At 43.5% G+C, this 22595-nt stretch overlaps 1 protein-coding gene across 2 annotated transcripts; it reads left to right on the top strand.

The window, feature by feature from the left end:
• The first annotated feature begins 204 nt into the window (after nucleotides 1–204).
• Nucleotides 205–21738, top strand: Tph1 (tryptophan hydroxylase 1). 2 transcript variants are annotated; one of them, XM_041635168.1, is made up of 11 exons: nucleotides 205–240; nucleotides 2171–2291; nucleotides 6783–6966; nucleotides 8587–8687; nucleotides 11562–11629; nucleotides 11770–11966; nucleotides 13721–13856; nucleotides 14511–14637; nucleotides 16353–16448; nucleotides 17064–17197; nucleotides 18668–21738. In XM_041635168.1, the coding sequence occupies exons 2-11, from the start codon at nucleotides 2178–2180 to the stop codon at nucleotides 18840–18842; spliced, it is 1332 nt and encodes a 443-aa protein (XP_041491102.1). In that variant the 5' UTR covers nucleotides 205–240; nucleotides 2171–2177; the 3' UTR covers nucleotides 18843–21738. The 2 variants fall into 2 exon arrangements, with proteins under 2 accessions (XP_041491102.1, XP_041491156.1); XM_041635222.1 differs by lacking the exon at nucleotides 205–240 and adding an exon at nucleotides 652–756.
• The last annotated feature ends 857 nt before the right edge of the window (nucleotides 21739–22595 follow it).

Below are 22595 nucleotides of genomic sequence, written 5' to 3' on the forward strand. Positions count from 1 at the left end.
GAGTCAACATTAACTTAATTAAAACTCCTGGAGAATAGCTGAGAATGGGAGGTGCGCCTGGGCTGCGGCCGAGACTCCAGGTCAGCGCTGGCTGCTCCCGCCCACATTCGCACTGCTCCATCCTCATTAGCCGCTGGCCCGTGAGCCCGGCACCCATTGGCTGTTCAAACAATGTGCTTCTCTCATAAGAGGCGGCTCCTCTGGTCTTCAAGCGACCCTCTGAACTCTGGTGCCTCTGAGGTGAGTGGAGTGATGGGCTGGCTCCTTCCTGGAAACCCGTTTCTGAGGTCTCCCGCTAGGGACAGGTCTAACCTCCAGTAGGAGCCGGGTGGAAGTCCTATCCCTGTGGGGTTCCCTCTTCTTTCCTTGTAGCTTCTTTGGGGGACAGCAGATCCTATTCTTTAGGATCTTCTATGTGCCAGAAGCAGACTCTTTCCCTTGTCGGATTTGGGCTTTACAGGGAACCCTGTGAGGTAAATACATATTGTATTTTATAAATAAGGATGGATCTGGGGGTTCCGAGTGGGAACCCAAGTCTGTGTGACTCCTTGCCAGCAGAAACAAACACATTAACCTTTCTTTTCCATTTAAGGGTAGCTCTCTTTTCTTTCTCTCTCTTTGAAGGGAGCTCCACCAAAGGGGAGTCTCAGATGCTAGGCCTCTCGGCACCATCCCTGCACGCTGTGCCCCGTCCCAGGTCACAGCTGTCAGAGGCATAGGTCCTTCCTTGAGACTCGGGACTTGTTTATAGTGCAGGTAAACTTAACCGTGATGAAATGTAACTGTCTGATTTTCAGAGGTGTGAAGTGAACCCCACTGATATGTGCCCTGGCCATCTTGGAGTGGAGGTGGAGGGGACAAGCCCCACATGTGCCTGTGGGATGAGTGTTCCAGGGTCACACACTTGGTCACTGGAGTTCACCTGTGCATGTGTTGTAGCTACTGCCCTAGATCACTGCAATCATCCGGAGGGAGGCAGCTCCGCCTTGCCTTTCTGGAGGGTTCTTTTATCTTCGGTGTGCTTGCTTAAGCCTATTTGTATTCCATCTCCACTTCTTTCCCAGTTCTCATCTGGAGAAGAAAATCAACATCCCTGGGGATTCTTTCCAAACCATGGAGCTTTCAATCTTAACTTCAAATTGCCCACACTTTCAAAATCCTCAGCTGTGCTTCCTAGATAAGTCATGTACTGCTGCTGAAGCTAAGGAAGCAAAAAGTTGGTGTGTGCACACCTTCACTATGCTCTGCTGAGGCCACTGGTCAGCTGGCCTCCTTCTTAGTAGGTTTTATTTCCGGTGCTGGGTCCTGTACACTGGGGCATCTTCATTCAGATGAGCAGGGTCCCTGTCGTTGAAACTGACTCCTTACCTTCCAGGGTGATCTTCTTCCCTTGAAGGTAAACCTCTCCCTTTGTGGGTGACCCTCAAAGGTCACCTGGCCGCAAAGGGGCTTGAAGGGGAGTAGAAGGCTAAACCTGAAAAGAAATACCAGAGAAAATGATAAGGTTCTGGCAAGGGCTTTGGGATTGCTGAATGGATGCCCTTAGCTAGGCAGATCAGCAGTGCTGTGGGAATGTGGCTGTCAGCACAGCCACCTGAATACACTAGGCCAGGCCTCAAGTGTCCAGGACAGCAGAGGGATGTATGCTGTCAAAGACCCAGTGTCAACATGTGTCCTCACCTCCTACAGCTGTGTGACCATAGCTATGTTAGTCTTTCAAAGTTCTAGTTGAGTTTACAAATAAAACAGAAGGCCTGGTCCCCACTTTGAAGGAGCTTTACTTCATTTTCGGGTACAAGACATATACATATGAAGTAGGTGGGGAAGCCACCCAAATTCTTATGGGAGACGAGGTAGACCTTCACAGAGGACTTAGTTTGCAGCTTGAAATAAGCAGGGGGACTGCCAGAGGCTGGAGGGTTTGATCAGTGCCCTCCGAGGCCAGAAAGAAGAAAATGGAAGGTTCTGACACCCATCAGGTGCCCTTGCCTTTCTGGGCACTCTGCTAGGGGGTGTCTCACTTTCTGGCCCCACTGCTCCCTCAAAAAGCCTGTCAGACCCATGGGTTTTGCAGGTGAAAAAAATGGGAGCAGGGAGGTGGAGGAAGTCACCGCTGCTGCCCTGCTGTTCAGCTCTGCGCTCAACCCTCATCTGAGCTTTCCCTCTCCAGACACACCATGATTGAAGACAAGGAGAACAAAGACCGTTCCTCGGAAAGGAGCAGAGTGACTCTCATTTTGTCCTTAAAGAATGAAGTCGGAGGACTCATAAAAGCACTGAAAATCTTCCAGGTATGGCTTTCCCGTAAAACCCATCTGAAAACCAGTCTCTGAAATACTATTGAGAGTGTAAGGTTCTCTCAGTCAGTTCTTCAGAGATGGCCTTCAGAAGTCTCTTTTAAAATTGATTTTTATTGAGCTCTACATTTTCCTCTGCTCCCCTCCCTGCCTCTCCCCTCCCCCCTCCAACCCTCTCCAAAGGTCCCCATGCTCCCAATTTACTCAGGAGATCTTGTATTTTTCTACTTTCTACTTCCCATGTATATTAGATCTATGTAAGTCTCTCTTAGTGTCCTCATTGTTATCTAAGTTCTCTGGGATTGTGATTTGTAAGCTGTTTTTCTTTGCTTTATGTTTAAAAACCACTTATGAATGAGTACATGTGATAATTGTCTTTCTGTGTCTGAGTTACCTCACTCAAAATAATGTTTTCTAGCTCCACCCATTTGCCTGCAAAATTCAAAATGTCATTATTTTTTCTGCTGTGTAGTACTCCTTTGTGTAAATGTACCACATTTTCCTTATCCATTCTTCAGTCGAGGGGCATTTAGGCTGTTTCCAGGTTCTGGCTATGACAAACAATGCTGCTATGAACATAGTTGAGCACATGTCCTGTGGCACGATTGAGCGTCCTTTGAATATATACACAAAAGTGGTATTACTGGGTCTTGAGGAAGGTTGTTTCCTAATTTTCTGAGAAATCGCCACACTGACATCCAAAGGGTTATACCAGCTTGCATTCCCACCAGCAAGGCAGAAGTGTTCCCTTTTCCCCACAACCTCTCCAGCATAAGTTGTCATCAGTGTTTTTGATCTTGGCCATTCTTACAGGTGTAAGATGGAATCTCAGAGTTGTTTTGATTTGCATTTCTCTGATGACTAAGGATGTTGAACATTTTCTCAAGAGTCTTTCAGCCATTTTAGATTCCTCTGTTGAGAGTTTTCTGTTTAGATCTGTACTCCATTTTTTTATTAACCACTTACTTTACCTAAGTGTTGTTCAGGGAGTGGAGACACAGCTCAACAGGTAAAATCACTTTCTGTTCTTGCGGAAGACACGGGTTCAGTTCCTAGCACCCACACCAGGCAGCTCACAGCTATCTCTAACTCTAGTTCCAGGGGATCTGATGTCCTCTTCTGGACACTGCACACCTCTGATGCACAGCACTCAGAGCAATATATAAAATAGATAAAATATTGTGCAGTTCTAAGAAATGGGTAAGAAATACAACAGCCTAGGAAAGAATAGACACAGATAGCTAAGAAGGAGATGGGGAAGGAGTCACTGCATAAATTTGAGAGATTTTCAACTAAATAAAATGTTTTACACCTAATGAAATGCCTAACCGTGTAATATTGATATTTTTAATGATATGCTAAATATTTTCAGGTGACAAGGTAGCAAGAATTCTGCAGCTATGTCATTTCCTACTTTCAGAGCCTTAGTATACATTGTCCTCAAATATGTGTTCAACGCAGCATAGGGAGACTGAGGGCTAATGTGCATTTAAGAGCCTTAAAATGTTCCTATTTAAAGTTTCCTTTTTATTTGCTGTGCATGTGTGTGTGTGTGTGTGTGTGTGTGGTATAGGTGTGTGTGGTGTATATACAGATGTGCAGAGGCCAGTGGAGGATGCCAGGTGTTGTTCTTTGTCATTCTCTGCCTTATTCCTTTGGGACAGGGTCTCTCATTGGGCCTGGATCTAGGCTGGCCGCCAACAAGCCCCAGAGATTCCCGTCTGAAACCCCACAGTGGGGGGATTGCTTCAAGCGGCTGCGCCAAGCTTTTTATGTGGGTATTGGGGATTCATACTCAGATCTTCATGCTTGTGCGGCAGACACTTTCACCCACCGAGCCATCCCCAGCCCCTCTCCCACAGTTCTCCTGATGAAATATGGGTGAATGAGGCAGAGCACACATGTTGATGGAACACTTACTGTGTGCAGAGTACTGGACTCTACGCTAAGTGTGTGGATCTGAAAAGAAACAGACATGCTGCCTTTCTGCACAGAGAGTATGATCTGGAAAAAGAGGCAGACATTAGGCACTTTAGTAAGTACAACACACACACATACATACATACACACATAAAGAGAGATACCAGATACAGTAACCTCATTGACACTGGAGACTCTAACACAGTTTAAGGACACAGGAACACAAAAATTGATTTGTCTCTCTTTTTTTTAAAAAAAAAAATTGATTTCTAACAAACTGTGTGAACAGGCTATGTTATGGTGCTTGCACACCACATGGCTGGGCAGGTTTTAGAACAGACTGCATGTATACAAAACCCTTATGAGCTGGGTGGTCATTGAAGTTAATCTCTCTGCATGTCTTGATAAAATAAGAGAGAACACTGCCTATCTCATGTCATTAAGATAGTTAAACTGTTCAAAGTAAACGGTCAATAAAAGTTGACTATCATTATAGAACAGGGTTGTCTCCATGACTATCAGTTAGCCATTCAAAGACTAAACATTTACATGTAGACACGGCTCTAGAGGAACATGAGAGAAGGATCCTGCCACACGGCAGAGCCTCAGCCACCTCTTCCACCTGTTGCTCTCTTCCTTCTTTAGTGATGAGCTTTGCTACTGTTCCCTCCTTGCACTGTGAATTAGCTTGTTCTCAATGTGAACAATGATACTGATACCATCTCCTTTTGTTCTTTTACCCCTTCCTCCCCAAATTTAATGCTATATTATTATTTTTAATTATTGACATACTAGGAGTTAAACTGAGGGCTTTGAGCATGCTGCGTGAGGGCTGTGTCTCTCAGGTGTATCCTCAGCTCTGTTTACTTATTATTTTGAGAGAAAGTCTAATTGATTTCTTATCATTCAGGCTACCCTCAAGCCCATGATCCCCCTGCCTCAGTCTTCCAAGTAGCTAGGATTGCACTGGCTTATATTGTTATTTGTGTTGCAATTACCTCTGGACCTCTAACGTATATACCTTTATTTCTTTTTCCATCACCTTTCATTTGTATTTATTGCTAGGGTTTCTGTACATGATTAAAAACTTGACATACTGCATTATAAAGAAAGTACCAGTCTTCTGCTCTGTAGTTTAGACTGGCCTGGAACTTCTTCAGCCTCCTGAGTGCTGTGAGCCACCACACCTGGCACATTCTTAAATGTTGCCCGATTTCTCAGAGAGCCTCGGGTGTAGAGCATGGCAGACGCTTTCTCCACGGAGTCTTCTCCCCAGCTCTGCATGGTTTCCTCACTTGGCCTACTCTCCCCTTTTGCCATCTTCATTTCCGTTCCCTCCTCAGGTGCACTGCCACTGCTTCTGCTCCCTTGGACTCATGCTTTTGTCTCTTCGATGGGTATCTGTGCATCTAAACCTGCTGCGTGTGTTTCCTTGTGCTCTCCAACTAGGCGCTAGATGGTGATTGGTCCCCATGTTTGGCTTTTGTGTCTGATGTGCTTTTTCCACAGATACTCAAATGCTGTCCCCTGAGGCTTGCACATGTGGTACTCAGATCTCAGACTGACAGGGAAAGGGATGGGAAGAAGCAGTCTGCTTCACCAGTTACCATGGCTGTCATATCATTTTGACATTTTGACATACATAAAATTTTCAAAAAAACCTCTGTTTTTTTAAAAGTAACGATAACATCACATTCTGAAAACTAATTTTATTGAGAGAATTTCTCCAAGATTCTTTCATCCAGGCAATCTGATGTTTGAATTTTTTTAAAAAAATTTTTATTTATTCTTAAATGTTTATTCTCTCTCTCTCTCTCTCTCTCTCTCTCTCTCTCTCTCTCTCTCTCGTGTGGGGCTGTGTGAATGTGGAGGTTGGTGTGAGGGGTCAGTTCTCTCCTTCCACTTTGTGGGGTCCTGGGTTTCAACTCAGGTCCTCAGGCTTGGTGGCAAACACGAGTCATTTTCTTGGCCCATGTTTTAACTTTTTTTGAGAAAGAGACTATGGGAGCTAGGAATTTAGTTTAGTGGTAGAATGTAAAATGTACAAGGTCCTGGGTTCAGTACTTAGCTCTGGCTGAACACACATATGCACAGGGACACACACACACACACACACAGAGAGAGAGAGAGAGAGAGAGAGAGAGAGAGAGAGAGAGAGAGAGAGACTATGTAGCCAGGGTAGCCTCAAAACCACTATGTAGTTGAAGAAGACCTTGAACTCAGGATTCTTCTGCTTCTTGAGTGTTGGAACTCTAGGCATGTGCCATCACAGCTCAGCACTTGGTGCTTAGATCTGAGTTCTAACCAACCCTGGCCATATGGAGGGCCTCCTGTTGTCACTTTACTGGCTTTTAAAGGGTATGATGAGTTTTCATACTTTCATTTAATCTTACATGTTGCAGCAGGGAATTATTTTCCATTAGTAGTACTAAACCTAACTTCATCCCCCATTTGGGCAAATTCTGACAAATGTTAAATTGTTTTTGTGCTAATGAAAGTATTCTCCTCAACGATCATTAGCAACCCAGGTGTGTCCAGTCAGTCTTTACCCTCTGCTTTACACAGGAGAAGCACGTGAACCTGTTACATATCGAGTCTCGGAAATCAAATCGAAGGAATTCAGAGTTGGAGATTTTTGTTGACTGCGACATCAGCAGAGAACAGCTGAATGACATCTTTCCCCTGCTGAAGTCCCACACCACTGTCCTCTCTGTGGATTCCCCAGATCAGCTCACTGGGAAGGAAGATGGTATGTTTGAGAGGGCAAAGCTCCACCTCCAAGAGCAAGCTCTCGATGTCTGTCCAGCCTCCTCTTCATCTTGAGGACAAGGAGACAAAGACAACTCTGTCTTTTTAAAGTCCTCATAGTACGGTAGTGAAGGAAACACAATGGCAACCGATCAGAATTCTAGGGGGAAATCATGAGGCAGCATTTTACAGAGGATGGAAGATAAAGGAACCTTGAACACGAGAAGGGTGGGCTAGAGGTTGATGCTCTCTCTTAGCTCCTCAAGCACTTCCAGATTCCACAACCCTGGTCTCCCCTCCCCTCACTCTTCATGGGTCTCTCAGGTGCCTTAATTGTCTTTAGTGCCAGACAATTAAGCGGCTATTTGAATTTGGGGGAATGTTGGCAATGTTTGACATCTGAGATCTGAAACTTACTATAGACCAGGTTCCCACCAAAACCTGCTCGGATGAGATCGAGCCTTCTGAGATTTCAGATGGAAAAGACAGAAGCGAAGGTCTTCATTTCTGACAAGAAATTGTTATAACTTAGTTAAAACAAGAGACAAATGGATTCATTTTGTTACTTTGGATTCGGTAGAGTCTCTTAAATTACATCACAATCTTTGGAGTGTGACCAGGGCTGCTGTTCATATGCCTTTATGTTCTTGTTGAACTGGATTCACCTCCATTTCTGGCTGGCAGGGAGCAACTTCCCTGAGTCCCTGAGCTCTCTTCTTAAACAGAAAGGACAAAGCACTGAAGAAGGGCTGACTTCCATGTTCCCCCTCCCACTGGCCATGCTTGCTTTGAGTAGGCTGCCTTGGCATCTGCAATCTGCTGACCTCACCTACACAGCAAGGAGTTTTCTAGAATGCTAGAATGTTCCTTTGATATTTAATGTACACCAACTCAGGACAGATCACACACACACAGTCCGACACACACACACACACACACACACACACACACACCAGGTAACTTACGACTCCAGTTCCAGAGGATCTAACACCTCTGGCCTTCTTAGCACCAAATACTCATATGTAGGCATGCATACATACACATATACTGAATTAAAAATAGTTAAATAAAAACTTTTCAAGACAGGTCTTCTTTGTGTAGCCCTGACTGTCCTGTAACTCTCTCTGTAGACCAGACTGGCCTCAAAGTCACAGAGATCTTTCTGCCTCTGGATCCAGAGCGCTCGGTTTAAAGGCATGCACCACCACCTCTGGCAATTTTTTTAAATCTAGAAATTAGATATTTGGACATGATACCCTACTTAAAACAAACACTGCTATTAAAAGCCTTTCCAGGACTTGCACGCTGGTCTGTAGAGTTGCATTATCCTAGCCTGCCTCCATAGGACGATTATGTATGTGAGTTTAAACATTTAAACATTTGGTTTGTTGCTTAAGAACAGTATTCTTCAGCACTTGGGAAATCAACCTGAAGATTAATTTTTTTAAGAAAGTAAAGCTAATGAGTTTAATTACAATATAATTCCTATGAATAGAGCAGTTCACTTGTTTAATTCATTTTTCATCAATATACAGGTCTCACCCAGCTGCACTTTCCTGAATGTCCCTTTGGTTAAACTTATCTCCTCAAACCTCAGTGGCTTTGGGATTTTATTTTGCAGCTTTGGAGACTGTTCCTTGGTTCCCAAAGAAGATTTCTGACCTGGACTTCTGTGCCAACAGAGTGTTGATGTATGGGTCCGAACTCGATGCAGACCACCCTGTAAGTTACCTTTTTAAAACACTTCGGTAAAAATACTTTAAGGCAAACTAAAAAATTAAGGACAATTTAAAAACTTTAAACATTGATTTATTTATTATAGTTGTGTGTGTGTGTTGGGGGGGGGTGTTCCTTGTATGTATGTATGTGCCTGAAAGCCAGAAGAGGACACTGAATCCTCTGGAACTTGAGTTATGCATGGTTGTGAGACATCATGTGTGTGCTGGGAACCAAACCCTGGATCCTCGAGAACAGTCAGTGCTCTCAAAGGCCAAGTCATCTCCCTAGGACTAGGGGTAACTACTATGTTTTTCAGACAAGTTAATAGCATATATTAACTATACAAAATACTGAGTTTCATTGTGGTATTTCATACATATATAAGATATTTTGACTATACTCACTTCAGTTGCCCTGTTCTGTTCCTTCCCCCAAATAACAAGGGCAACTTGATTGTGGGAAAATGCTTTTTCTGAACTAAATAGAATTTGTGGGATTGGGATTTCAGGGAGCAGGAGCAGCTCTCCCCAGAGGTAGCAGTGGGCCAGCAGACAGGAAAGTATCCAGTTCACTGGCTCCGAGATCTGCCCTGTTTCCAGCATTCGTTATAAAGCCATGCCCAGAGCCGTGCAGCTGAGTGTGTTTGTAGTCAGCTCCTGCTGAAACGGGCCTGGGTGTCTGACATGCGCTAAAGGGGGTCAGAAAAACCCCTACCACCATGCTGCCCAGTTTGACTGATTAGGCAGTTGGTGACCCGAGAAGTTGTTTCCTTGGAGAACTTCACAGCACAGCCACGAGCTCAAGAGCTGGAACCCAGAGCACTGGACTTGTGTTTGAATCTCTGGGTTCTAGGGAGGGAAGAAGAGAGAATGCAATTGTGGAGTGTCACAGATCTGGCCTGCACATTAGCGCCTCCTGCTTTCTAAGCTGCGTGAATGTGGCCATGTAGCATCACTTTAGATAGCCTCCAGAGGACCCATCTGGTTGCCAGACAATCTTACCAAGTAGCTATTTGCAGTGAAGTGGGCTGCTCACCCTCAGGAAGCTTGCAGCCTAGTTGAGGACGAGCATGTCTTAACATATTGCAAGATAAAATGTACAAAATGTGCCAGAGGACATTAGCAAGTCGAACATACACTAGAGAGCATATGCTTCTGGCTGAAGGCATCAGAGAAAGGTGACATTTCCACTGGATCCCAAAAGATTTCAGCAGGTGAGAGATGGAAAGAAAAGACAGTGGGCTGGGGGCAGGGCACAATGTGAGCAAAGGTTCTGAGATGAGAACCCCCGGGGCGTGTTAATAGAAAGGCGAGTACCAGTTTTACGCGCTGTCTACTGCTAAGGATGTTCGCCTCCTTCATACTTCTAAATTTGTTTCTAATTTATCATGATTGCCACATCTTTCAGTAGTTTCCCTGCCTCCAGCCTTGCCACCCTCACACACATGCTTGAAATCATTAGACTGGAAGTCTCACTATGACCATTTTCTCTCCTCTTCCACACATCAACAGTGGTTGGTCCATACAGCATGGTAGGCACAGTCCAGTGTCCATCAAACTGATGGGCAGACAGACAGCGAGCGGTAGGCAGAGCTGGGCGTGGACTATTACTGGCTGTTCAAAGGCACAACAGATGGGAACTTGGGGAATCTGAGGCAGGAGGAGTAGCACTAGTTTTAGGTCAGCCTGGGAAACATAGTAAGAATATGTCTCACAAAACAAAATGAAACAGGCATGGAATACCATGCGACAACATGGGTGAGCCTTGAGCGAAGCCAGCTACAAGAGGCCTCATGTTTATGGTTCCATTTACCTGCAGTGTCTAGAAGAGACTAGATTCCTGGCTGGCAGAGGATGGGTTTGGGAGGGGATGAGGAAGAGATAGCTAGTATGATGTTTCTTTTGGGGGTGACACAATTTTTCTGAAGTCGCTATAGTCTATGACCATACCACCCTGAATTCACGCATGAAATTAGAGGGTAAGGACAGACACAGTGACAGATGCCTGCTGGTCAGTTACTTCCAAGCCTGAGAATTACAAGTTTCAAGGTTAGCCTGGGCAACACGGTGAGATGTTGTCTAAAAATAAAAAAAAAAAAAACAAGCAAAAAATATGATCATGGCTTTTAGTTTCTATGAATGGCTGTCGCATGGCATATGAGCTGTATCTCAGCATGAGAACACCAACATAGCTCTGAGGTCAGATCTAAATCCCTGAACAGCCCTGTAATCTGCAGGCCCTGAACTAGTCGTCAACATGATCCATGCACCATACAAGTTCCAGAAGCAGGGCGTGGCTTGCGTTTTTTGTATCCTGAGCATGTTTTCCTTCTCTGGCAAGTTCTTGTGACCCCTCTGTCCTCCACCTTGCTCTCTCCACATGATGGACACAGCTTGGGGGGTCACTGCTGGGAAGTTTAGTTCAGTTAAGTCACTATTTTATGTATTCATTTTGATTTTAGTATTATTTACAGAGTTTTAGGCAGACTCTCTATTGCCAAATTACACCTCAGTCTTTTTATTGCCAATTCTGACCATAGGTAAACATAACTGAAAGTACAGTCAAGTGATTAGGAGAACAAAGTAAGAGAAGAGCTATGTACCTAACTAGGATGGCATTCTGTAGTTGGCCTTCATCTTTGTACTCACTGTGGCATCTTTGTATAAAAAGTATTATTTCTCTTTGTATCCATGAGATGATAAACTGTCACGGAACTACTGACATCAAAATTAAAATGCTCACGCATCTCTAAGCATTGTTTGCGTGTGGTAACAATTGTGTTGTTCTTTGATATCTCCAGTCAAAACAATAAATTGCTTCCTAAATGTCATTTTCAAGTGTTTTTGGTTTCAATACTTAATTACTTTTAATTATCAGGGCTTCAAAGACAATGTCTACCGTAGAAGACGAAAGTATTTTGCAGAGTTGGCTATGAACTACAAACAGTAAGTATATTACAAGCCAACATATCTAACTTTGAGATAACAAAATAATGGAATAAGGTGTGTTTGCATAGTAAGTAGAAAGTCAAGTAAGTGTAACCACCTAACTACAATGCAGAATTCCCTCATCTTGATCTCATTAGCGGGGACCCAATTCCCAAGATTGAATTCACAGAAGAAGAGATTAAGACCTGGGGAACCATCTTCCGAGAGCTGAACAAACTCTACCCGACCCACGCCTGCAGGGAGTTCCTCAGAAACCTTCCTCTGCTCTCGAAATGCTGTGGCTATCGGGAAGACAACATCCCACAACTGGAGGATGTCTCCAACTTTCTAAAAGGTAGTGGCCAACAGATCTGTGTAAGAGGGTGTTATCTGCATCAGCAGGAACAGTGTTGTCTATGAGGAGTGAATGCTAGTTACGTGGAAGGGCCAGAGTCTTCTAAACTCATCCTGGAGGACTGTATACTTTAGGGGGTAATTTGGACATGTAGGGATGTTTACTAAATGTTTAAACATTGACAAATTAGAACCTGTTTCATATAATAGAGAGATTACTACATATATATATATATATATATATATATATAACTATATACTATATTACTCCTTTTTAAATAAAAAGAAGACCTTATTTAGAAGAGTCATGTGAAAACAGCCTTGCAAAGTTAGATCTCATCAATGAGAATGTCTGTACCAGACCTCTGCACCTGCCTTCAGGGTTGTGTAGAGGAGACAAGGGCATCTGTGAACTCTCTGACGCTGGGTGGTCTCTGACGCTGGGTGGTCTCTGACGCTGGGTGGTCTCTGATACTGGGTGGTCTCTGATGCTGGGCGGTCTCTCTCTGATGCTGGGTGGTCTCTGATACTGGGTGGTCTCTCTCTGATACTGGGTGGTCTCTGACACTAGGTGGTCTCTGATACTGGGTGGTCTCTGACACTGGGTGGTCTCTAACTCTGGGTGGTCTCTGATGCTGGGTGGTTTCTGATACTGAGTGGTCTCTGATGCTGGGTAGTCTCTGATACTGGGTGGTCTCTGATGCTGGGTGGTCTCTGATACTGGGTGGTCTCTGATGCTGGGTGGTCTCTGATACTGGGTGGTCTCTGATGCTGGGTGGTCTATGATACTGGGTGGTCTTTGATGCTGAGTGGTCTATGATACTGGGTAGTCTCTGATGCTGAGTGGTCTATGATACTGGATGGTCTCTGATGCTGGGTGGTCTCTGATGCTGGGTGGTCTTAGTTGGGAACTCAGTACAGGGTCTGTGGGATGCTAGGCAAGAGCTCATCTCTGAGCTGCACCCCTCAGCCCAGAAGTTATGTTTTTGGTTCATATTGTTAATATTTTTTTCCCTGGCATAAAGTGTTGTCTGAGTTTCTTACACAGTTACTGAGTTAACAAACACCTTCCCATTTATTCAACCCCTTAATTCTCCTTATTTAAAAATGATGCATAAAAGCCTAAAGGAACTGAGCAGGGAAACACAGAATGTTTCATGAGGACAGGGATAATGCATGTGTTTCTGATGAAAAGCTAAGGTTTGAAACATGGTATAGAAGCACTGCAGGGGTCCTTGCTGGATTCACACAGGCGTCATTCACTCAGGCTTGCAGGAAGCATTTTGTAGATATGAAACTGAGAGCTGCTCCCTTGGGGTCTGGAGAGGGGCTGGCCGCAGAGCCGTTTACTGTTTCAAAACTTCCACAATAACTGCCCCAGGCAAATTTCTACTGTCAGTGTGTAAGAGTTAAACTACCCTGCACATTTGAAGGAGGACACCAAGTGTAATCTAAGGCCTACTGAATTCGTGTTTCACCTTTATCATCTCCTGTGCTCTTTGAGCACATTATTAAGTGTTTTATACCTTTTACAGCAAAGAGAAAAATCCTTTTGTAAGCGTGCAAGAAGGTGTGATATGTAAAAGGATCACTGCCTGTTCGTGGGATATGCTTAATAATGCTTAGCTTACTATAGTACACACAGGCTACGTTTTAGTTTCCACACCCCCTTGGAAGTGCTACCTGGTGCCACTGGCCAATGTCAGTGGTCTGTGGCTGAGGTAAATGTTTTCTGTTTTCTCCTTTGTTCTGCAGAATGTACAGGGTTTTCCATCCGCCCTGTGGCTGGTTACCTCTCACCGAGAGACTTCCTGTCAGGGTTAGCCTTTCGAGTCTTTCACTGCACTCAGTATGTGAGACACAGTTCAGATCCCCTCTATACTCCAGAGCCGTAAGTACTCAAGTCACTCATTCATCAAGTAGTTTATAGTAATGGTGCCCACTTCACAAAGCATCTTGTAAGTGTTCAGTGAAGCAACATATGTCAAGCCTTTAGGATAGTGACTGGCATTAAAGCATACTCTGTAACAACCAGTTATTAGTAATATTAATAATTATTATTATGTTAATTGTCAAATCGTTAGATACCAGGTACAGTTCTATGCACAAAAGGTGTAAAAATCAGATAAAATTTTTGTCTTCATAAAGTTTTATTTTGGGGAATGTACAAATGATAAATAAGTAAATGTAGTATGTTTCATGTCAGATGATGGTGTGTGCCATGGGGGAAAAATAAAACTAGGAAAGAAAGGATACAGACATGTATATGGGAGTTGCTTTGGGAAGTGTGATCAGATAGGGCCTTTATTGAGGAAGCGTGGCACTAGAGAATAGATTTAAGTGGGGGACTTGAGATGTCAGCGGAAGCATGTTGAGAAGACAAGATTTGGAACCAATGGCATTTCTGTATTCAGTAAATATCCCTTATGATCTATCACTCTTGATCAACTAGAGTAAGAGCAAAGTTGACTTTGGGTTGGATTCAACAGTAGTTTATGCATTTGTGCCAAGCACCACAGCGTGACAGATTGTGTCTCCGTTTCAGAGATACCTGCCATGAACTCTTAGGTCATGTTCCTCTCTTGGCTGAACCCAGTTTTGCTCAATTCTCCCAAGAAATTGGCCTGGCTTCGCTTGGAGCTTCAGAGGAAACTGTTCAAAAACTGGCAACGGTATATATCTGGAAAATGCTGTGTAGTTCAGTATTCTCCACTGGGTGTAGTTGGCAGTATTTGGGTAATTTCAAATGTTCAAGGTAGCCATTAGAAAATTTGTTTTAAATTTTTTGCTTTAAATGCTTATAATTTAAATAAGTTAAATGAAGTTATAAAAATTTCTCCAAAAGAAACACAACATTAAAACAAGACAGAAAAGTACAAGATTGATTTAATATACTAATTTTTAGATAAAAAAAATGAGTGATGGGGCTGGAGAGATGGCTCAGAGGTTAAGAGCACTGCCTGCTCTTCCAGAGGTCCTGAGTTCAATTCCCAGCAACCACATGGTGGCTCACAACCATCTGTAATGAGATCTGGTGCCCTCTTCTGGCCTTCAGGCATACACACAGACAGAATATTGTATACATAATAAATAAATAAATATTTAAAAAAAATGAGTGATGTCTTATGAACCAGAGAAGGAAGGAAGGACATTTTAGGATGAGGCTTAAGACAGATGAATATAGGCTTGGCACCACTGGGAGATACCTGAAAGTGGAGAAGGGTTGAAAATAGACTCACTGGTTATAAATTTGTGGTTTAGGGATGTTGGGCGTCCCTGAGACCTTTTGTGGAGTCCTTGAGGACAAAATTATTCATAAGTAAAAGACACATAGTGTATTTTTAATGTGACAGACAGGGCTCAGATACCACATTGAGTCTGAACTTTAAGTGACTACCATATGCTGAGTGAGGTAGTTAAAGAATATGCACATTTCTTTGAAGAGGGGAGCCAAATGCCTGCCCTTTTCTAACTGCATAACTGCATAAAGCTGTTCATATACTTGAACCAAATACAGAAGCAGATATGGCAATCCATCTGCCTCCCCATCAGACATTAAATACTGTCTAGCCAGACACGGACAAGACGTGAACAGATGGGTTTAGCTAACTCAGTCCCTCCACACTATGAATCCATAGGATTGTAATTGTCAAGAATTAAAACTAGGGTCAGTGAGATGCTCAGTGCCCCCAAACCTGATGACCTGAGTTTCATCCCATGGTGGAAGGAAGGAACTTGCCCCACAAGTGTCCTCTGACCTTTCACAGGCATGTGTGTGCGTGTATGAATGTGTACATACACACACATGCAAATAAATGTAAAAGAAATTAAATTAAAGTTAAAAAGATATTGGCTACATAGTTGGGAGCATTCTTCCTACTACTCCAGCTCCAGGGGATCCCATGCCCTTTTCTGGCCTTTGTAGGTGCCCATACACATACACATAGGTAAAAATAATCAAAATGAATTTAAAAGATGAATAACAATTATAAAAAATGCTAGTCTTTTGTTACTTTTTGTTTTGTAAAATATACTTTCGTTAAGTGTTACTTATGTAGCCACACAGTGGGTTTACCACATTTAAAACAGATTTTTTAAGCACCTTAATTATTTCTTAAACTTTAATATGGTCAGTAAAACTAGGGGTAACACATACACACAGAGAGATCTTTGAACTCCTCAGTAATTTTCAACCCTGTATTAGAGTCTTTACCCCAAGTTTAGAAAGTCCTGGTGCACAACAGGGCCAGATTGTGGAAACACTTGGGGCCTAGGCTGAAAGTCCTGGGCTTGATTCTGGGTGTCCTTTGGGCCGGTGACTAAGAACTGGAATTTCTTTAGAGTGAAATGTTCAGGGTGTGAGTGTGACGTTGGCATCCTTTTGCAGTGCTACTTTTTCACTGTGGAGTTTGGTCTGTGCAAACAAGATGGACAGCTGAGAGTCTTTGGCGCCGGCTTGCTTTCTTCCATCAGCGAGCTCAAAGTAAGAGACATAGGTCTTTGCACATAACTGTGTCCACCAATACATTCAACATGTCTAGAGGCAGAGCTTACATCTGACAAGCCTTTAATATGGCAAATTTCTAGAAAAAAAATGTGTCTTTTAAGTAGGAAGTGTTTTAAAGCTTTAAACAAATTTCTGGGATGCAAGCAGTAAATTCTGAACCAAGTAGGGAAGTGAGACCTGGTTGCCTAAGAGAGCAATGAGAGAGCTCTGGATAGTGAGCCTTGGGACAAGCGCTGTCCAAGGTACTGTGCTAAAGGAGGCTGCTCCGTGTTGATGGGTAGAAGTGTGACCAGTGGAGGTAGACAGTAGGTGTCATAATGCATATGTAAATAAATGAATAAATAAAGATACTTGGGTTCCTCCTATGTGGTGAAGAAAGTTAAAAATAAAACCCTTGAGATGGTTTTGAGTCATTTGTGGGGGACAGCAAGCGTCTTTTGGGTTAGACTGGATGAAGCAGCAATGTAGTGAGTCAGTCTGGGGTTGCAGACAGGTCCCTTGCATAACTCAGATCAGAGGTGTGTCAGTTGCTGCAGTCCTGAATTCTGTGGAGATAGAGGCAGTATTTGATCACCATGCTTTGTCCCCCAGCATGCGCTTTCTGGATGTGCCAAAGTTAAGCCCTTTGATCCCAAGGTTGCTTGCAAGCAAGAGTGTCTCATCACAACCTTCCAGGATGTCTACTTTGTATCTGAGAGCTTTGAAGACGCAAAGGAGAAGATGAGGTAAAATCTATCCCCCTCAAGCTTCCATTTGCTGCAAAAATAATGTCCAAAGATACAATAATCACAGGTATAAGCAAGTAGGTAATTGGATGCCCACCAGGAGCTTTCTACCTAAGACATATCTGCTTAGAATAGGTTGAATATCATATATTAAGTAGTTGCATATGGGAATGGGATACATTGAGAGACTGGCTCCTCCCCATTCCTTCCCAGCAGAATTTATAGTTCAGCATGGACAAGTAACTATAGACACAATACTGAGAAATAGGGAAGTGTTGAGAATAGAGACAGAGAGGAAACACTCTTGCCTCCACTGGTCTCCTCTCCAGCTGGAGAAGCACAGCAATCTTGGAGGCAAGTGAGACAGACGGAAGACTAGCTAGAACTGAGACATGTCAGGTTTTAGGCTGAAATGGCATGGAGAAAGAAATGGTGATAGAAATGCATGGGGCTATTTCATTGCAGTCAGATCTCCTTCCTCATCATCAGGAAAGCATGCTGTCATGTGGGGAGAGCTGGAACACAGCCACTTCAGATGCTTTTGAACTCCAGACGAAAGTAAAATCTGGACTAAGATAGAGGCAGTGGGGAGGAAGTGGCTGTGGAAGCAGGATCCAGAAAATAGCATGCAATTGAGGAAGTCAGGAAGCCACACTGTGAGGACAGGGGATTGCAGGGCTGAAGACCACGCTTATCTTCCAGGAGCTTGCTATGCACAAAATCAAATAACAATAGCGGCTGTGCTTTCTCTAGCACAGATGGCAAAGCTTCAGTGGTCCCCACTGAGGAGACCAGATGGATGGGAGCCTGGATTCTAGTACCCAAGCATGTACACTTGGTCCAAGCTGTGCAGTTATCCTTTGGGGTTTTGAGCATGATTGTTCTGTAGAGTACCAAGGAAGAGGTTCGAATGTTGAGTTGATAAAGGAGATAGATTTTAAACCATGAGGAAAGGGTGGGGGGATTAAAGTCACTTGAAAGAAAGCTAGAAACCTAAGCTGAAAAAAAAAATCACACAAGTATGGGAAGTTAGGTCTCTCTCTCCCTCCTCCCCATCCTGTCCCCTCTTTTTATTATGTAAAGCATAGCTGAGGAGTGTCTTACTTTGTGGCTCAGTATTGCAATTATCTTCTAATATACTGGCAGATAAAGCTACTGTGGGTGATGCCCTTAGTGAAGTCAAGAGGTCAAGAGATGGGCTATAGACCACTTCCGTGACATGAGACATGGGATTAGTGCTCAGTATGGGAGAATGGAGAGGGGGAAGAGGGAGAGGGAGAAGGAGAGATTGAGCTTTCCCTCCAAGGCCACAGGTGTTGAGGTCCCTGATGTCAAGACAGAGAAAGCAGGTGTGTGTGTGTGTGTGTGTGTGGTGTGTGTGTGTGTGTGACCAGGTCTTCTGTCCTCTGTTAGGGTTTTGTCACTCACACTCATAGAAATTAACACTCCTTTACTTGTTGTCTTAAATAGAGAATTTACCAAAACCATGAAGCGCCCATTTGGAGTGAAGTACAATCCGTATACTCAGAGTGTTCAGGTTCTGAGAGACACCAAGAGCATAACCAGCGCTGTGAATGAGTTGCAGTATGACCTCGATGTTATCAGTGATGCCCTTGCTCGGGTCAGCAGGCGGCCCAGTGTGTGATCGTCTCCAGTCCGAATCCAGAAAGTCAGTGAGCTTCAGTTCAGAGCCAGGGCCATCTCTTGCTTCCCCCGAAGACCTGCTTGAGGAGGACAACAGCTCCCAGCTTAACAAAATTTCTCAACTCTCTCTCTAATAAATCACCCACTGTCTCTGAAAATGCACACCTGGATGCTTTAGCCACTGCTGACAACTTTCTTCTTCTTCTTCTTCTTCTTCTTCTTCTTCTTCTTCTTCTTCTTCTTCTTCTTCTTCCTCCTCCTCCTCCTCCTCCTCCTCCTCCTCCTCCTCCTCCTCCTCCTCCTCCTTTTTTGGTACCTGCTTAGGGAAATATAATTCACATATCATGTGCTTCACCAAAATGCCCATTTAAAATATTTTATTTCATTAAAATATAGTTAAATCATCTTCCCCTTCCCTTTCTTTCCTCCAACTTCATCCCCCAGTATCACGGCCTTTTTACTGAATACCCACTTTTGATGGGGCAAGTTGTTTGACACTGGTCAGAGTTGGTCTTACCTTGATGCTGTTTCCACCAGTTCGTCATCAGCAAATGGTCACTTTGAATGCCCTGACGAATGTATCTGTAGCTGTTACTTGTCACCAACCTTGTCACAGCTCAGGCACATTCACAGACTAGATTTATAGGAGACCAGCTGTTCTCACTGCCTGCATGGACAGACGTGCAGAGGGCTTAGCCCTCGAGCATGACTAGCAAAGAGCAAGTTGGCTTCAAGTGCAGTGTCAGACAAGGATATAGAAGTCACCAAGACTCAGCCAGGCATGGCAGTGCCTGCACTTCCAGGTCTCCCTGGCGCCTTATTTCAAGGTGTCACAGTAGAACATAAGAACATGAGAAGGCAGTGAGGTAGGAAACGAGGAAAGAAACAGAGAAGGGCCAGGGAGAGCAGTCTGGTCTGAGAGTGTGATTTGTGGGGACTGTGAGGGTGGAAAGTAGTGATGTATGTCAGACATGGAGCATGAGCAGAAGCGGCTGTCTGAACTCTTCACTACTGTAACAGAGTGCAGAGGCAACCGACGTATAGAGAGGAAAAGTTTAGCTTTGCTCATAGGTTTGGATGCTTTGGTCCATTAGAAGTTGTTCCTGTGTTCTAAGTCTGTGATGAACCAAGGCGTTGTGGCAGAGCAAAGCTATAAACTTCAAAAAGGATGGAAAAAGGAAAGAGGGAAGACTTGAGATGAGGAAGAAGGTAGAAAGAGAGAGGGATAAGGAGAGAGAGAGACAGAGAGAGCCTCTAGTACAATTTAGGAGTTCAATACTACCAGGGTAGGACAGTGGCTCAACAATAAAGAACACTAGCCACTCTTCTAGAGGGCCTGGGCTTGATTCCCAGCACTCACATGGTGGCACACGACCATCTGTAACTCCAGTTTCAGGGGATCCAATGTCTTCTTCTGGCCTCCATGAATAGCAGGCAGGCATGCAAATGGTGCACAGACACACATGCAAGCAGAACGTCCATACACATAAAATAAAGAAATTAAAAACCTCTATTTTTCACACTAAGAGTGAAATCAAATACCATTGAACATGCTTTATTTCAAGCCCACCAGATTGCTTACACTAGATTTTTTTTTTTTACATCCTTTTAAGACATCAGAGGAAATTGTTAACAGCTGCACTGTTGTCAGTCTTTCTTCCCGGACTTCCTTTGGGACCACCAGCCCCCCAAATAATGACAAGAAGACTTATTATTAATTATGAAAACTTGGCCTTTGGTTTAGGCTTGTTCCCAACTAGCTCTTATAACTTAAACACCCATATCCATTAATCTACACTCTGTCTCATGACTTTTTACCTCTCCTCCATTCTGTTCATACAAGTTGCTCCATATATTGGTGGCATCTTCTGTCTGTCTAGATGCATCCCCCTGAGTTCCTCTCTCCGCCTGGAAGTCCCACCTAACCTCTCCTGCTTAGCTATTGGCTGTTCAGGTTTTTATTAAAATGGTTCACAACAACACATCATCACACAGTGTACAAATGTCCCACAATGCTGTATTCCATCCCATGCTCTGCGAGGAAGCAGACTGAGGAAGGGTGACTCAGCCGTCTCAGCTCTTTATAAACGGTCGCTTTCACAGCTACTGAGCATCCATACGATGATGACATGTGAGCGTGTCTGAAATCATTTGACGTACAGACCAGCTAGTCTGTTTAGTCACCAGGAAAAGCACTCTAAAGAAATCATAACAGACAGCATAGAGACCCCATCTGCTGTGTCTGGTTATTTTCACAAGACTTTGATGACGCTGGAGAATCACAGCTAGTGGGTTTTTAAATGACGGTGCTTAATATTTGCTCTGACTAATGCACTTTAAAATAATTAGTAGCTTCAAGATAGTGGAAATATTTAGTGGCGGCCTTGACTTTGTCTAACCTCTGGATCATGATATTTGGCAAATCAGGGATCCAAGAGTTTTTAGAGTTTTCAAAATACCTAAAAAATTTTAAATAATTATCCAAACACCAGGACCGAATGAAATCAAAAGCATGGCTTGCAGTTCTTCACCGGAGACTCATTCCTGACCACAGTAGCGTGTCTGACTTCAAAGAAAAGAGAAATACGAATCATCAGAATGCCTGTGTTCCTTAACTTCATGCTTTGGCATTTGGAGTTACATAAGGAGCAAGGTACAGTAAAATGTGTGGACTCATTGATAATTTGTAAGTCGGCTTCCAGAGAAAGAAAAAAGCCAGGACTTTGCAGAAGCAATAAATAGCAGAGACCACATGTTAATATGTCTATAAAGTGGATAAAGATAATTGTGATCCATTTCACTCTTGTCTTCATCACACTGTGGAATGTACATTTATAATTTAAAAGTTTGCTATTCTACTGTACAATAAACTCAAAGTTCATGTTCTTAAAAAGTGTTCTTTTAAGTACATTTTATTATTTTATTTTGTGTGTATGTATGTGGGCCCCAGGAATCAAACTCCAGTTTTCAGGCTTGGCCACAAGCAGCTTTAACTGCTGAGCCATTTGCCCCTCAACAACTGTTTTCTTTTTTGTCAATCATACATTAAAAACAGATTCAATTTTATATTCACAATCATTTAGTTTAGAGACCCCAGCAGTGGTGATGGTTGGTACAAAGAATCAGCCATGGGGGAGGCAATGAATTAGAACAGAGAATGAAAATGCCACAGTGGAACTCATTGCTTTGTATACCAACTCCAAACATTTTTGAAGAAAGTGCAAAATATAAAATAAAGACCTGGAGAAAATTACCTCACACGAGGCTTTGTAAGAAGCCGATTTATGGTTCCGAAGAGATGGCTTCTCATCAGTTAAGAGCACTCCCTTCTCTTACAGAGTACCTGAGAGTGTTCTCACCACCAACATCTACCAGCCCACAGCTGCCTGTAACTCCAGCTCCAGGGGCTCTAATGCCCTCTTCTGGTCGTCACATTGTTTTCTTCATGTAAAGAATCATTAGCGATAACTGTTTTGAGCAGGATTCCCTCACATCTTCTGGATGATTCTGCCTTCCTCCAGAGAGAATAACTGCTATTTCTAGCAGCCAGTGTATTTATTATGGCATGGGACGATCTTGGTCCACTTAGGGATGGAGCCAATGAGAAGCTGAGCTTCAGCTTGGTGAGGCTGGTCTACCCTCAGGTCACCCCTGCTCCCAGTCTGTAGTGAAGCACAACTAATTAAAACTCAGAGACAGATACTGGGGTTCAACCTGAAGGTCAGAAAAGCAAAACATGCAGTCACTGGCTCTT

This window comes from Microtus oregoni, unplaced genomic scaffold (genome assembly GCF_018167655.1).
Source record: "Microtus oregoni isolate MIOR12 unplaced genomic scaffold, Mior012 000000F_ref0000247, whole genome shotgun sequence".
Lineage (NCBI taxonomy): Eukaryota > Metazoa > Chordata > Mammalia > Rodentia > Cricetidae > Microtus > Microtus oregoni.